The sequence below is a fragment of the Chelmon rostratus genome, chromosome 21, assembly GCF_017976325.1.
Source record: "Chelmon rostratus isolate fCheRos1 chromosome 21, fCheRos1.pri, whole genome shotgun sequence".
Lineage (NCBI taxonomy): Eukaryota > Metazoa > Chordata > Actinopteri > Chaetodontiformes > Chaetodontidae > Chelmon > Chelmon rostratus.
The window spans coordinates 6,675,607-6,689,526 of NC_055678.1; the positions used below are offsets into that span (position 1 = coordinate 6,675,607).

Consider the following 13,920-nt stretch of genomic DNA (forward strand, 5'->3'; position numbering starts at 1 on the left):
ACATTATTGATATTAATTATGTATAAATGATTTTTTTCTTATGTTTTTAAACCTTTTAAACACATGAGATGGTGTGTATACAACAAGTTAAAACACATCTAACTTTATTTCAGCACTTTTTCCTTTTGAGGTATAAAATTTGATTATTAAAGGAATAATTCAGCATTTAGGAAAAGGTCCAACAGGAGAGCAACTTTATTTAAATCAAAATATGAAGCCAATAAATCGAGGACCACAAAAAAAAACGTCAGAGAAAATGCCAATTTTAGCTGTCTTCAAATTTCTTGTTTTGTCTGATCAACAGTCCAAAACCCCCAAATTCTTAATGTACCATCACAATAAGAGAGATAAACAGAGACTCCTCACACCTGAGCAGCTGGAATTACCCAGTGTTTGGTGTTTTTACCTGAAAAATAACAAAACTATTAATATCTTCTCATTTCACTCTCTGAAAGAAAGCTAATTAGCATATTTCCCAAAACACTGAATATTCCTTTAACAGGCAGCCCCTGAACTCATCATCAAAGACTGGTGAGCTGTGTGGATTCGTCCCTGTGAGTCTGACCGTGTCTTTTCAGCTCCTCTTTCCTCAAGAATCCTTTGCCGCAGACGCTGCAGCGGTGTGCTCGCTCGTCTTCGTGGACGCCCATGTGTTTGGTCAGCGAGCCGCTCGCCGTGAAGCTTTTCCCGCAGACGTTACACAGGTACGGTTTCTCCCCTGTGTGGGACCTCATGTGGATCTTCAGCGCTCCGCTCTTGTAGAACTTTTTGTCGCACACGCTGCAGCGGTGCGTGGACTCCCCCGTGTGGATCATCATGTGTGTCTTCAGAGTTCCCCTCTGTCTGAATCCCTTCCCGCAGACGCTGCACAGAAACGGCTTCTCCCCCGTGTGGATTCTCATGTGAGCCATCATGTACTCTTTGAAGCTGAAGCTCTGGCCGCACACGCTGCAAACGTACGGTCTCTCCCCGGTGTGAACCCTCATGTGCCCCATCAGGTTCCCGTTCTGAGCGAACGCTTTGCCGCAGACGGAGCAGATGTACGGCTTCTCGCCTGTGTGGGTCCTCATGTGCATCTCCAGCTGCTTGTGGCCGTCAAAGTGTTTGCCGCAGACTTCGCAGTCGTTGGTTCGGATGTACGTTTGCAAGTGAAGCCGCAAGTTCTCCTCGGACTCGAAACATGTCCCACACACGCCACAAAGATCTGTGTTCCTCTCGTCTTCTTGCACATGCTTCAGAAAAGAGGCTCTGTAGCAGAAAGACTTGCTGCACACTTTACAGCAGTACTTCAGATGAGATACGTCCTTGAAGCTCTTATGTTTTGGTCCCTTCAGTTTATTTGATCCTCGAGTTTTTGATGGCTTTTGTAAACAGGATCCTTCTTTGGCCTCATCTTTCTCGCTGCTTCCATCGTCGCTCTCGGTTCCGTCACTGTCCCTCCAGTCCTCATCGCTGCCTCTGGCTTTGCTCTCAGCGTCGGAGCCCTCGGCCTCCGACTGTCTGTCGTCGGTCTGACCCCTGCAGATGTTTTCTTCGCTGTGGGTTTGTAAATGCGCCTTCAAGCTCTCGCCTGAGTCCAGATGTTTTCCACAGGCGCCGCACAGATCTGAGTTCTGCTCGTGCTGAAGTATGTGTTTCAGAAAAGAGCGTCTGTAGCGGAAGAACTTTCCACACACTCTGCAGCAGCTTTGTCCTGCAGTCTGAATCTTGTTTGTTGGAGCTATTTTCACTGCTTGTTTTCTCATTTTCTTCCCTTTGTGGGAAGGCGCTCCACACGTTTTGCAACAATCTGCATCCTGACTCTGTCTCTGAAATCTTTTTCTTTTGTTTGATTTGAGCGGTTTGTCATTTAGCTCTTCATCACTATCATCATCTTCACTGCCAGCCTCTGAATCGTTTGATGACAGAACCTCCTGGTCACTAGGTGGCAGCACACACTGCTCTCCTCTTGTCTGTGTTTCCACCACAGTTGAGGTGCCTTTTTCTGCTCTTTGTGCTTGGTGAGGATGTGAGGGCTTACCGTGGATAAACTCAGAGTCTGTCTCCGTAGACGCGTCTCTACTCTGTGGTGGACTTGATGTTTTCTGGACCTGACTGGAGCTCCTGCTCTGCTCACATTTCAGCTGCTCAGAGGAAACGTCCCTCTCACAGTCGGGCCCAGAGAGCAGCAGCCTGTCTGAGGGGAGGATCCAAGAGAAAATTCTGCATGAAAATACCGTAAAGTGCAATAAATACCAACTTTTCCCAAAAACTGTGTGTGCATGAGCAACAGAAAAGCTCTACTCTGCAGTTATCTCAGCAACAGTATCACAAATCCACTAAATTACACTCATGGCCACAAATTTTTAAAGGAAATTCTAGCCAAGGATGAATGACTGAGTGAATAAATTAATAAACACATTTTCATCACACTGCTTCTTTACTTTTGCCTTAAAAAGTAAAAATTCACAATGGTATTAATCAAAGATTTAGAATTTGTATACAAACAGCTAAATAAGTGCACAGCAGGGGTCTCAGTGTAATGCATCCACTTCTACTTCAACTGTCATTTGTTGTTCTGTGTCTAATAATTTATCAAACAAAGACAAACAAAAAGAATAAATTAAAAGCGTGAAACAATGAATAATTCTGAAAGATCGTTTAATGTGCATTGTACCTGTTCTCTGCAAAGTTGTCTCCGTTTTCAATGTGAATTCCAGCAGTCGGCGATGACGTTGGATCTCCTCGTGGGAACCCGAGACCTCCGCCTCATATTCACTCATCATCACCTCCAGGACCCTGAAGATCTCGTCGGCAACCACCGACAGCTGCTGGTGTACGACAGCTCGCTGCTGTTCAGCTGACATTTCTGCAGGAAGGAAGGAACAAAAGGGCATCAAGTAAAAGTCACTGCCTCCCACATCACGTCAGTACAAAGCATGTCAGCGTAGGTGAACTGAAGTCTTGACAAATGTTTTACGAGCCACACCAGGGATCCAGGTCCAGTTTATATCTACATGAGAACCACTCCAGGGAACATCTGTGCATTATTTTAAAGGGGGGAAATCATCTTAGCATCCAACAGCATTACCAGGTGATGTTTTTTAAAGAGGCTGTTCCAAAAGAAAACAAGAGAGACAAAAGCCTTTCTTAAAATTCAGATGATGCACATACAAAAACCATAAAACATAATAAATCTAAATGGAGATATGTTTTTACAAATGAACACTTCTAGTAACCAAGTATTTTAATTTCTAATTCACTTATTGCTTGCTTAATGACTTTTTATAAATGGTGGACTTAAATCAATATATTAATTACTGGGATGAAAAGATGCTGTCATGCTGTCCCTGAAGATAATCTCACTGATTTAGGACTGCCTCAAAGTTATTGCGTATTTTTAGTCTGAATAAGGAAGAAGGAGAAAGACATTAATACGTGGGAGCAGGTGGCCTTCAGCATTAAGTCACACGATGAGGAGTTTGAGGAAGGCATTGCTTTAGTGACCAAAGCAATCCCCTCCTCATCAGACTTCTTGTCCTGAGGGAAAAATGTGTCTTGTGTTGACAAACCTGACGTGTGCAGCGTCTTCTTCGCGGTTATCATCCTCTCCACAGCGCTGAATATCTCCTCCGCAGCGGCCGCCAGTCTCTCGGCCACCAGCGCCCTCAAAACCTGCATTTTAGACATGATGGTCCGATGAGCTCTTCGTTTAATCTGTGAACATTTTAAAGCTTCAGCAGCGCCCGAAAATACAGTTTACCAGGCATCACAATTCTTAACAGTTCAGTATTCGTCCATTCTGCTTCCGGGGTCGTCTTCTTCGGTTCCGATTTGGGTAAATGTTATGGTGGCGGAAAAATAACGCCACCCGGTGTTATTAAGTGGCATTACAACCACACATTCAAACAAGGTCTAGCAGTGCAGGAAGACTCGGATTATTTACTTAAATAGAAGTACAAAAACCACGAAGTAAAAATACTAAATTACAATTTACAGTCCTGCACTTACTTCAGTAAAAGTACATAAGTATTTCGACTAAATTCACTTACATTAGGCTACTAAAAAGTAAAAGTACTCACTGTGAGTGGTGCAATTATCAATACTGATGGAACAATATGACTAGCATTCTACTACAGTAGTTGGTCAAGGTGGAGTTTTAACCACTTTATAAACCGTGGTGGAATATAACTTAGTATATTTACTCAGTTTACTCAATTTAAGCACAAATTTGAGATACCTTGACCTTAGTCATTTTATTTTATGCATCTTCATACTTCTGCTCCATTCAGGGGCAAATACTGCACTACTTACTCCACAACACTTGTCTGACGGCTTTAGTTACTAGTTTCTTTTCAGGCTACATTTTTTCATACCCTTCCTGTCAAGTGAATGTATCTCCAAATGTTTTTGACAAATATTCCTCTATAGGTTAACAAAATTCTGCACCTTCTTCAGCTAAACAAACTATTTAATAATAGTAACAATAATCCTCTTGGATCAGCTGGAAAATGCATAGTCATTTAGATGAAATCAGATTGTTTTTTGAGCTCATGAAAAGTCGACTTTTTAGAGATTCCTTCATCTATCCCTCAAACTACTTTATTGTAAGGTGTCACAAGCAGAAACCGTTGGGAACCAGAGGTCTAATCTTTAACTCTCTTTTGTATTTTATAAACTAATCATATGTTTTATTTCTGTCAAATCTTAATATGCAAAGGGACATTTTAACGTTTGTTACATTTTTGCACCCAGGGGCCTCTGACCAGCTGGGGCCTCACCCCTTTGATCCATTGATCCAGAATGCAGTTTTCTAGCTCCAAGTGCCTCATTTATTGTTATATTTTCTTGTATTTTCCTCAGTGTTTCTGCACATCATTTGCTGCTGTACACACTGAGTTATCTTGTCATAAAATGGCGATATGAACAAAGTTTGGCCTTGACCTTTGTCACCGTACTGAACTGTGAATGAAGAGGGGTTTTCTCTTTGTGGAGAATCCTGGAATGGGTTGGTTTACTTAAATAATAATTTCAAAGTACTAATTAAAGAAAGGAATTCTTACATGCACCTCGTAAATCAACTGTCTTCTATAAACCACATTTATGTATTGTCTAATTTGCAACAGCAGTTATATTTTGGAAGAAAATATAAATATAATGATGCAAAAACATGAATGCACATTTTCTTAGTATCTGCATGTTTGTGTGCATGCAGAAAAGCAACAGTCTGTCCTGTTGTGACTCCCTTTACCTTAAGCACCAAAACCTTTCCTAATCCAGAAGTAACACTGATATGGAAAGACTAGCATGCAGCTTCACAAAGAATCGTACCTTTGCTGTCATGAGTTTATGTTAAAGCTTTTTTGGAACTTGTGAATTTCACAGCATTAAGTCTTTGACCCAGTTTTGGTGACACAGCTTTCAATTCACATCAGTGGCACACATCAGCGTTTATCTGTGATGGCATGTGTGTATTCCACAAACAGACAAATATTGGATGTTCAACTTGCACTGCTGGCCTTATGTGCACTGGCTGACATACAGACGGGTGCATGACGTGTGGATCTATGTCATCGCTGCAAGTCAGGCTAAAGGCCGAGGCTTTGGTGCTGAGTTAATGATTGATATCTCACTCTGGCCAAAACATATATCCCTATTCAATGAGGTTAAACAACAGCTAACATGGGAAATGGGACAACAAAACATATATTTGGAAACAGATGCTCTAAAGTGGAACAATGTGGGTAACCAGTGAGGTTTTTTTTTTGGAGTCCAATAAAATCCTCATTGCATTTCTCGTCTTAGTATAGTTTGAAGGTGTGATGACTGTTGAGGTTAGCAGCTTAAGGTCAAATATTTATTTCATTCAATGTCCATTTTTGTAGGCACACATACGTACCACAGCCTAAACTAGAGCCTGCAGTGCTCGTCCTTAGATGTTCCCTTGTACAAACACAAACCTCTACAGGAAAACACGTGCAAAATAAAACAAAATGTAAAACAATGTGCAACAAAATAAACGTAAAAATAAATGTATACTTATGATTACATGTCTGAGCCATCTTTAAAAAAGGTTTCAGTTGAGTTCAAAGGCATTCAATTCATGAAGTATTCTGAGTTCTCATATAAAACTTTATTATAAAATAAACGTATAATAATAATAATTACTATTATTCAGTTATTGTTGTTATTATTGTTATCATCATCATCGCCATTATTATTATTATTATTATTATTATTATTATTACTAAGTTTGGCATCGTATTACTGAATATCAACGGATCAAAAGTTGTTCTGCTTAATGTTTGAGGAAAGGGGGAGATGAAGGATTTCTAAAAACAATGGGAGGTTGGCTATGGTAGTTTGGCTCGCTGGTTCGGTCCGTTTACTTGTACTCCATCTCTTAAGTCTTAACTCAGTCAAATTTGAACACAAAGACATGACGGACATACCTTTAGGTTCAGGGTGGCTTACACTTCCCGACGATACCATGTCCATCGGATTAAACGTCTATCACCCGCTCAGAAATCATAGAAAAAAACCGCTTCGTTTAGGTCCCGGCCCTGCCTGAGAATCCCCATATTTTTTATTTTTTATTCAGTATTGACCTAATTCAGTGATATTTGTCTGCACATTAATAGATTCAATGCAAACAGGACCTGCCAATGGCTAATTCGGCATATTTGTAATGATGTTAATTTGCCCGAAATGTAAACAAATACAGGTTAAAAAAGAACGGGCCTCAAGTTGTAGCTCACAGCTAACTAGCTAAATGACTCCATGGCAACATCATACTTCCTGTTTGGGGCTCTGTGGGATGTGATGTGTGGGAGCTGTAGTTCCAAAGCTTTGATAAGCAATAAGAGTGGCAGTGGTGGGAAGAGAGAGAAATTGTACTATTGTACTTTCAACACCACTACATCTGTCTGTTAACTTGCAAATGAGTATTTTTTACATTAAGGTGCTTTTACTGGGCGTTGGACTCTGCTTCTGATTGACTAGATAAATGCTGATTAATTGCTGAATATTCATGATACTCTCCAGTGTGGTTTGATGGTGCAATAAAATATGAACCAAGTCACTTAATACACTTTACATAATATAGATTTTTTTATTAAAAATATTGAAAACACTTTCAAAAATACTTTCTAGAACATTTAAAATACATTATTATTACAGCTGACATAACACATCAACACTGAGTGACTGTTATTGTCTTTAAAGTGAGGTTAACACAGCATTGTCACTTGCTACAGTAGACTTGTGTTCATCCTTTTCCAGGACTCTGAAAAAAAAACTGCAATTATCGTATTTTGCTGAATTCAAAAGTGGTCTTTGTAAGTGCCCCTGGGCCTCCTGGATAGTGCTTTCACTTAGTGTCACACAGTGCTCACAGAGTTCAGTTTCCAAATGACACCGGTGACAATTTCCCTTTGATCTCACAAGCTTTTTCTTGAGGATCAGCTGGACATATGAATGCGTTAAGCACCAGAGGAAAGTTTTTTTGATCCGGAAGAGAGTCTGCACTTCCATTTCATGAGTCTGTACAATCTGAGTTCAATGCTCACACTCCCTTTTTGTTCTGCAGGCCCAGAGCTCCGTTCACGCAGTACGGGATGATGCTGACGGTGACCAGAGGCACAGTGGCGCTCTTGCAGAAGGACAGCAGGTAGAACAGGGCTGCGGTGTGCGTGGGAGGCTTGAAGGAGTCAAACAGGTGCAGCAGGACCAGAGAGCTGATGATGCTCCCTGCTTTGACCAACGTGTTGCTGCTCTTCTTTGTCTCGGTGTAGAGGGGCGAGTGCAGGCCCAGGCCCAGGCCAAACAGGGTGCCCATGTTACGCAGGAGGCTGGCGAAGGGCGTGGTGTCCAGGTGGACCCACTCGGGCCTCACGCACCACTTCTGGGCTTTCTCCAGGGTCCACAACAGGTCCACGCCCACAGCTTTGAGCAAGAGGTAGAAGCCAACAGCGAAAGAGGTCAAGAAGAGGGTCGTGTAGAAGTATTTCTTCATGCTGGCGTTGTAGATCCACTGAGTTCTGTTGAAGGCTTCAGCCACGATCATACCTAGAATCCATTGAAACATGCAGGTCAGTATTAGGTATTATAGAGCAACCATAACAACACAGGCTTGAGAATTACTCTTTATCTATTCCTGTACTGACCTGTGATAACACCAGCAATGACCTGGTGAGGGAAGTGGGCTGCGATGAAGACCCTGGAGAGACAGACACACACCTGGACTCCCCAAAACAGTGTCCACAAACCAGCCTTCAGATACCTGTCGAAGCAGAAATTCAGGCAAGTCAGAAATTATTTTTTATGAAACAGGCAGATTTCAAATCAGTCGGCCCTGCTTGCCATGACCCGGAACAAGCCAGTTAACCTTTTGAAGCAATATAACAATTAACACAGTTATTATTTACTAACTGGACGTCAAAACAACTCATGCATAACCTCCTGCTTCAGACAAATAGTTGTCAGGAGTCAATGATCAACCACCGCACAGAGCAGATTAGTTTCCACAGTGATAAGCACTGGACGGAAAATGGTAAACAACACAAGAGAGCAAAGCTGTGCTGCAGAGGTTGTAGATTCTCTGACTCACCAGTCCTTGTTGGTGGATTTCTTGTTTCCATATTTCTTCTTGCTGGTCATGATGACGAGGATGGAGGTCACCAGGGTGTAGTAAACACCTGCAGCTCCCATAGCATGTCCAGAGGGGCTGCCTGGATGGCCAACAGAGAGCGTGGAGATATCAGTGATTGACTCAAGGAGAACAATGATGGCATTGTTAATCTGTTGAACATTCATTCAAGTAATGTACTCTTATACTTCTTCACTACAATACAGAGGGAAATATAAACCTCTCTAAACCTCTCAGATGACCCAAAGAGGTAAAATTATCCAACATTTCACAAAAATGGCAAAGAAATAGTTTCGTTTTTCTTCTTTTCTACCCCATTAATCACCTCACGACCTCCCAGAGTAGGACATAAGGTAGTTAAGACCAGATGCTCTGGACCAGTTTAACACTAGTTTAATGCTACAACCCTGATTCCAAAGAACCTTGTGAATCACTGAGCCTTTCCAGGATGCTCCTTTCATACCCAATCATGATACTTTCACCTGTTTCCAATCAACCTGTGGAATCACTGTGATCACATTGGGCTTTATTCATGTTTTACACAGCCTCCCAGCTGTTTTGGAGTCAAGGTTTTACCTTATATCAACTTAATATTAATGTAATGTATGACATATATGGCATATATGATATAAAGACGAACCTGTGCACGATTACAAAGCAGGGAAACAAAGTCCGGGTCCACTGTGTGGCAACTAGTTTTTGGGAATATGCACCAGTAAACCTCAATATCAGCTGATGGCGTACTGATGGATCCTGCTTTATTACCTGGTCCTGAGGCCCTGTGTCAAAATCTGCAGCTGATACTCATCCACACAGGTAAACTGATTAGACACAGCAAACCTGACGCCATGTAATATCCCAGGAATTATTGTGTGCAATGCGCATAGAGAGGGAGGAACGGGGGGTTAAAGCTAATTGTTGCTCTCCAGTATGTCTCACCTGGCCCAGTCTCACAGGTCATGGGGTACTGCTCGATGTGAGGACGAACTGTGTTTGCATAATGAGCCGTCTCATGGACCCACCAGTAAGGCCTTTCCCCAAACAGGATCCTGAATAAGACAACAGGGACAAGCACTCAGTTATAGTCTTAAGGACATTTCAGGTGACTCTGCTCAAAAACTTCCAATTCAAAGATTTACTCACCATTTGAACACCAAGTTAAGCCAGTCTCCGATCACGGCCACCCAGATGAGCTTAATGCCCACTGATGAGCGCAGGTGAAACCAAAGCGGGAAGAAGATGAAGAACGTGTTCCTGAGGTCCGCGGCCCAGGAGACCCAGAGAAACAGGCCCTGGGCGTCCTGATAGTTGGTCTGCAGGTAGCGGGTGGTGCTCACCCCAAAGCCCTGCATGGCGTCCATTATATCGTTCATCTTAGCCTCGAGACAGAGAGAGAAATCTCAGTCTGGTAACGTGCGAGGGAGTAAAAACTAACTGTTGCTATCAGCAAGACAGCTGGTTGGTTTTATACCGGAGGGACCCACCACCCAAACGCATGCTCACGCTGATCTTTGGACCTTGCACATGTGTAATAAAACACTGGGTTTCAGGAGAGTTTGGGAGCTCTGCCACACAAACAAGCTGAAAAGATAGTAGGAAAACAAGACGTCAATCGGTATCTTTCTCACTGTACGCAGCACAGAAAGGAAGTCAGTTGACTAACGGCTATATTTGACAAGCATGACCCAAATTAAACAAGAGACTGGATGACAAAGAAACCAACAAGCTGCACAATAACATTGGCTTTGCATCAAACTGCAAAATATTTTAAAACATCACCTATCGGCTCTTAATTTCTCCGAGAAAATATCTCACTCAGGTGCTTTAGTTTAGGCTAAAACTGACTGCAAGGGTATTTCTTTCCCATTCATGCAGCCACTGAGCAATAATTTCTCAGTTATGTAATTGTTTTTCTCATGATTTGGTGGCACTCACTGCTGGAGGTAATGTATGTTACATAAGGAGATCAATGATTAAATGATTGGGTTCTGACTGAGTAGAAGCTGAGGAGATAGTCGGTGATAAAAAGGGAAAAAGGTTGGAGGTCGTGTACAAGTTACTGCTCCGTCATTGCTAACAGGTCTGGCAGTGAAGCTCAAAATGAGCTCGTATTTCATCTTATTTCAGCGGTCATTTCGTCTGCAGGAAGAAACAAATGATGCACTCTATCCACGGGACACAGAGGATAAACTGTGAGCCAGGATCAATGGATTTCACAAGCAGCTGGCTCAAATAGACTTCATCTAAATTAATCAGAGAAAAAAAAAGGTTTTCCTAGAAATCTGTGATCCGTCAGAGGGCCGGCAGCTGATTTCTAATGATGGATTTTAGCAGAGGGGCCTCAGGGGAGTAAAGGTTGGGGGAACCTGTCTCTCTGTCCCAAAGGCAAACAAATCTGCTAGCCTTGAGTAAAGTCCAGTGGGGCTCACACAGTGGCAGGAGAGAGGGGCCAAAAAAAGACACAACACCCCAGACTCAGTGCATCATCCTCAGGCAGAGGCTGTGATATCATGGATCTGCTCCACAGCTGGGGGGTTGAGCTGGCGGTCCACCTGCAGACCACATACAGCAAGTATGAGGGCCTGTTCAGCCTGGCGTCGACGGTGGCCGACCTGCACACCACGTTCTTCTTTTTCTTCCCTATCTGGTTCCACCTGCGGAGGGACACGGGGCTCAGGCTCATCTGGGTGGCGGTCCTCGGAGACTGGCTCAACTTGGTCCTGAAATGGTTCGAATGTAACAGTGAAATCAGTCGAAATGCGTAAAGACAGAACGGTTGTGTTTTGAGTGTCTTGGTCTTTGCACGGCAGGGTTCTGTTTGGGGAGAGACCGTACTGGTGGGTTCATGAGACCCAGTTTTATGGAGCAGGACCGGCCCCCTCGCTGCAGCAGTTTCCCATCACATGTGAGACCGGACCAGGTACGGTTCATGACAGATCTGAAGAAGGGTGTAGCAGTCCAGTGACTTCTCTGGCATACTGAACTATCAGCCTGGTCAATCCTTAAATGTCTCCTTGGCAGATCATATTTACGATGTCTGGCAGGTGCACATGGCTTTCTTAGAATGGATATCATCTCAGATGTGATAACCGGGTTATAAACTCCACTTTCTTTGACCCTCTGCTGTGTTTTCTTATATCTTAATCTTCTGGTTGTATAATCGAAGTCTCCTTTCTGATGATTGCATCAGTTTGCTGCAGTTTAATGCAGTGAAATCATTAGTTGATTAATTGATTGGTCAATACAAAGAAAATTATTTGGCAACTATTTTAATAACACTTTAACTCATTTCTCATGTAAAAATGGCAAATAGTCCTTCTCGAATATGAGGATATTCTGCTTTTTCCTTTAAATTATTTTAAATATTTCATTTTCTTTTCTTATTTTTCCAGTGTGTTTCCTGTATGAAAATAACAATTAGTCTAAGCCTTATATAAAATAGTTACAAATTAGCCCCACTGACCAGCTGCAACAGTAAGATTCAGCTTACACATTATGCATGAGTAATAAGAATAAAAAAAAATCTAATTATATAATACGTGACAGTCACAGGAGAATTTTTTCTGCACAAATTTGAGTAAAATTATCAATGTATGACTTTTACTTGTGTATTTTTCCTGTATGGTATTAGTACTTTAATTTCATAAAAGATCTCATCCACTGCATCCAGACAGGTGACCCATAATCACCTTCCCTTTCAAACATCATCTAACCCTCACACAAGTTGGTTTTGGTCTGACTTCAGCTTGCAAGATTTTATTTAATATATTTCGACAGCTTTAATTTTAAAATAACCACAAGAAATCTGTAGAGCAAATCATGTGACCTTCATTGCTTTGAAACTGCATCTCTGAGGATGAAGCTGAAGTTGATAAAGCCTGAGATTGAGCCTGTTGGTTGCAGGAAGCCCCTCAGGTCATGCTATGGGTGCAGCTGGCGTCTGGTATGTGATGGTAACAGCAGTGCTCTCTATAGCAACAGAGAAGCGATGCCCCCCTTTATTATACAAGTGAGTCTGTGGTAACACAATCATTCATTTCTTTGAAACGTCTAAACCTCGCAGCCCTGTGCACTCATGTTCAGATTTCACGCTCTGTCAGATTCTTGCAGGCAGGCCTGTGGATGTTAATGGGCCTGGTAGAGCTGGTGGTCTGCATGTCCAGGGTCTACATGGCGGCCCACTTCCCACATCAGGTCATTGCTGGGGCCATCACAGGTTAGTCTGGACAAATATTGATCCATTTTGTACTGATAAAAGTTTGTTTTTTAAGAGGATTTATACTATATATTGTTTGTGGTCTCTCTACTGGCCCACTACGCTTTGCAGACATGTGAGGGTTGCCACTGTTCTCTGGTTTTGTGTCAGGTGTTCTTGTAGCTGAGGTGGTCTCAAAGGGGAAATGGATCCACAGCGCCAGCATGAAGAAATACTTCTACACGACCCTCTTCTTGACCTCTTTCGCTGTTGGCTTCTACATCCTGCTCAAAGCTGTGGGCGTGGACCTGCTGTGGACCCTGGAGAAAGCCCAGAAGTGGTGCGTGAGGCCCGAGTGGGTCCACCTGGACACCACGCCCTTCGCCAGCCTCCTGCGTAACATGGGCACCCTGTTTGGCCTGGGCCTGGGCCTGCACTCGCCCCTCTACACCGAGACCAAGAGGAAGAAATCAAGCACCAGTTTCAAGATGGGATGTATTATCATCTCCTTATTTCTGCTGAAGCTGTTGGATGGATGGACATTTTCCTCTGAAAATCTTGTGACTTTCTACTTCCTGTCTTTCGGTAAAAGTGCATTTGCACTTTTAATCCCGACCACTCTGGTCCCCTGGTCTCTCTGCTGGATTTGCAAGGAAAAGGGACAAGACAAGAACCTGTGATTCAGGACCAACTTGATGTTTAAAGTCAATTGTTAGTTTAATTTTCTGTATTTTGGACAGTTTCTTCTCATGTTTAATACACACGGACAAAGACTAGAAGTCACTGTGCTGGCCTGGATATGAGTTCCTCGAAGGAATATGTACTGTAGTTCACGAAATAGGCTTATTCACTTTCTTGAGAGTTAGGCGAAAAGATTGATACCACTCTGAGTTGGTTAGCTTAGCTAAACAGCTAGCCTGGTTCTGTCCAAAGGTAACAAAATCCACCTGCCAGTGCTTGTAAAACTCGTTAACATGTTATATTTCATTTGTTTGATTTGTACAAAATCAGTACTAAAAAATGCCACTTTGTGATTTTACAGGGGGTTTGTAGCAGACCATTTCTTAGCCCTGACTTCCTCACAGACTCATGGCAAAAT

The 13,920-nt window shown here is 42.6% G+C and overlaps 3 protein-coding genes across 5 annotated transcripts; 1 reads left to right on the forward strand and 2 right to left on the reverse strand.

Moving 5' to 3' along the window:
• Window positions 1-3,769, reverse strand: LOC121625034 (zinc finger protein 2-like). Of its 2 annotated transcripts, XM_041963049.1 has the most exons (4): window positions 3,743-3,746; window positions 3,552-3,654; window positions 2,657-2,848; window positions 1-2,176 (listed from the first exon to the last, which is right to left on the reverse strand). In XM_041963049.1, the coding sequence occupies exons 2-4, from the start codon at window positions 3,583-3,585 to the stop codon at window positions 522-524; spliced, it is 1,881 nt and encodes a 626-aa protein (XP_041818983.1). In that variant the 5' UTR covers window positions 3,586-3,654; window positions 3,743-3,746; the 3' UTR covers window positions 1-521. The 2 variants fall into 2 exon arrangements, with proteins under 2 accessions (XP_041818983.1, XP_041818982.1); XM_041963048.1 differs by having other exon boundaries at window positions 3,552-3,769.
• A 3,774-nt stretch (window positions 3,770-7,543) lies between these two features.
• g6pc1a.2 (glucose-6-phosphatase catalytic subunit 1a, tandem duplicate 2) lies at window positions 7,544-9,999 on the reverse strand. Its single transcript, XM_041962711.1, has 5 exons — window positions 9,770-9,999; window positions 9,566-9,675; window positions 8,588-8,708; window positions 8,145-8,260; window positions 7,544-8,046 (listed from the first exon to the last, which is right to left on the reverse strand). The coding sequence occupies exons 1-5, from the start codon at window positions 9,997-9,999 to the stop codon at window positions 7,544-7,546; spliced, it is 1,080 nt and encodes a 359-aa protein (XP_041818645.1).
• A 1,137-nt stretch (window positions 10,000-11,136) lies between these two features.
• Window positions 11,137-13,501, forward strand: g6pc1a.1 (glucose-6-phosphatase catalytic subunit 1a, tandem duplicate 1). Of its 2 annotated transcripts, XM_041962752.1 has the most exons (5): window positions 11,137-11,354; window positions 11,437-11,546; window positions 12,530-12,635; window positions 12,727-12,842; window positions 12,993-13,501. In XM_041962752.1, the coding sequence occupies exons 1-5, from the start codon at window positions 11,137-11,139 to the stop codon at window positions 13,499-13,501; spliced, it is 1,059 nt and encodes a 352-aa protein (XP_041818686.1). The 2 variants fall into 2 exon arrangements, with proteins under 2 accessions (XP_041818686.1, XP_041818687.1); XM_041962753.1 differs by lacking the exon at window positions 12,530-12,635 and having other exon boundaries at window positions 11,437-11,551; window positions 12,710-12,842.
• The last annotated feature ends 419 nt before the right edge of the window (window positions 13,502-13,920 follow it).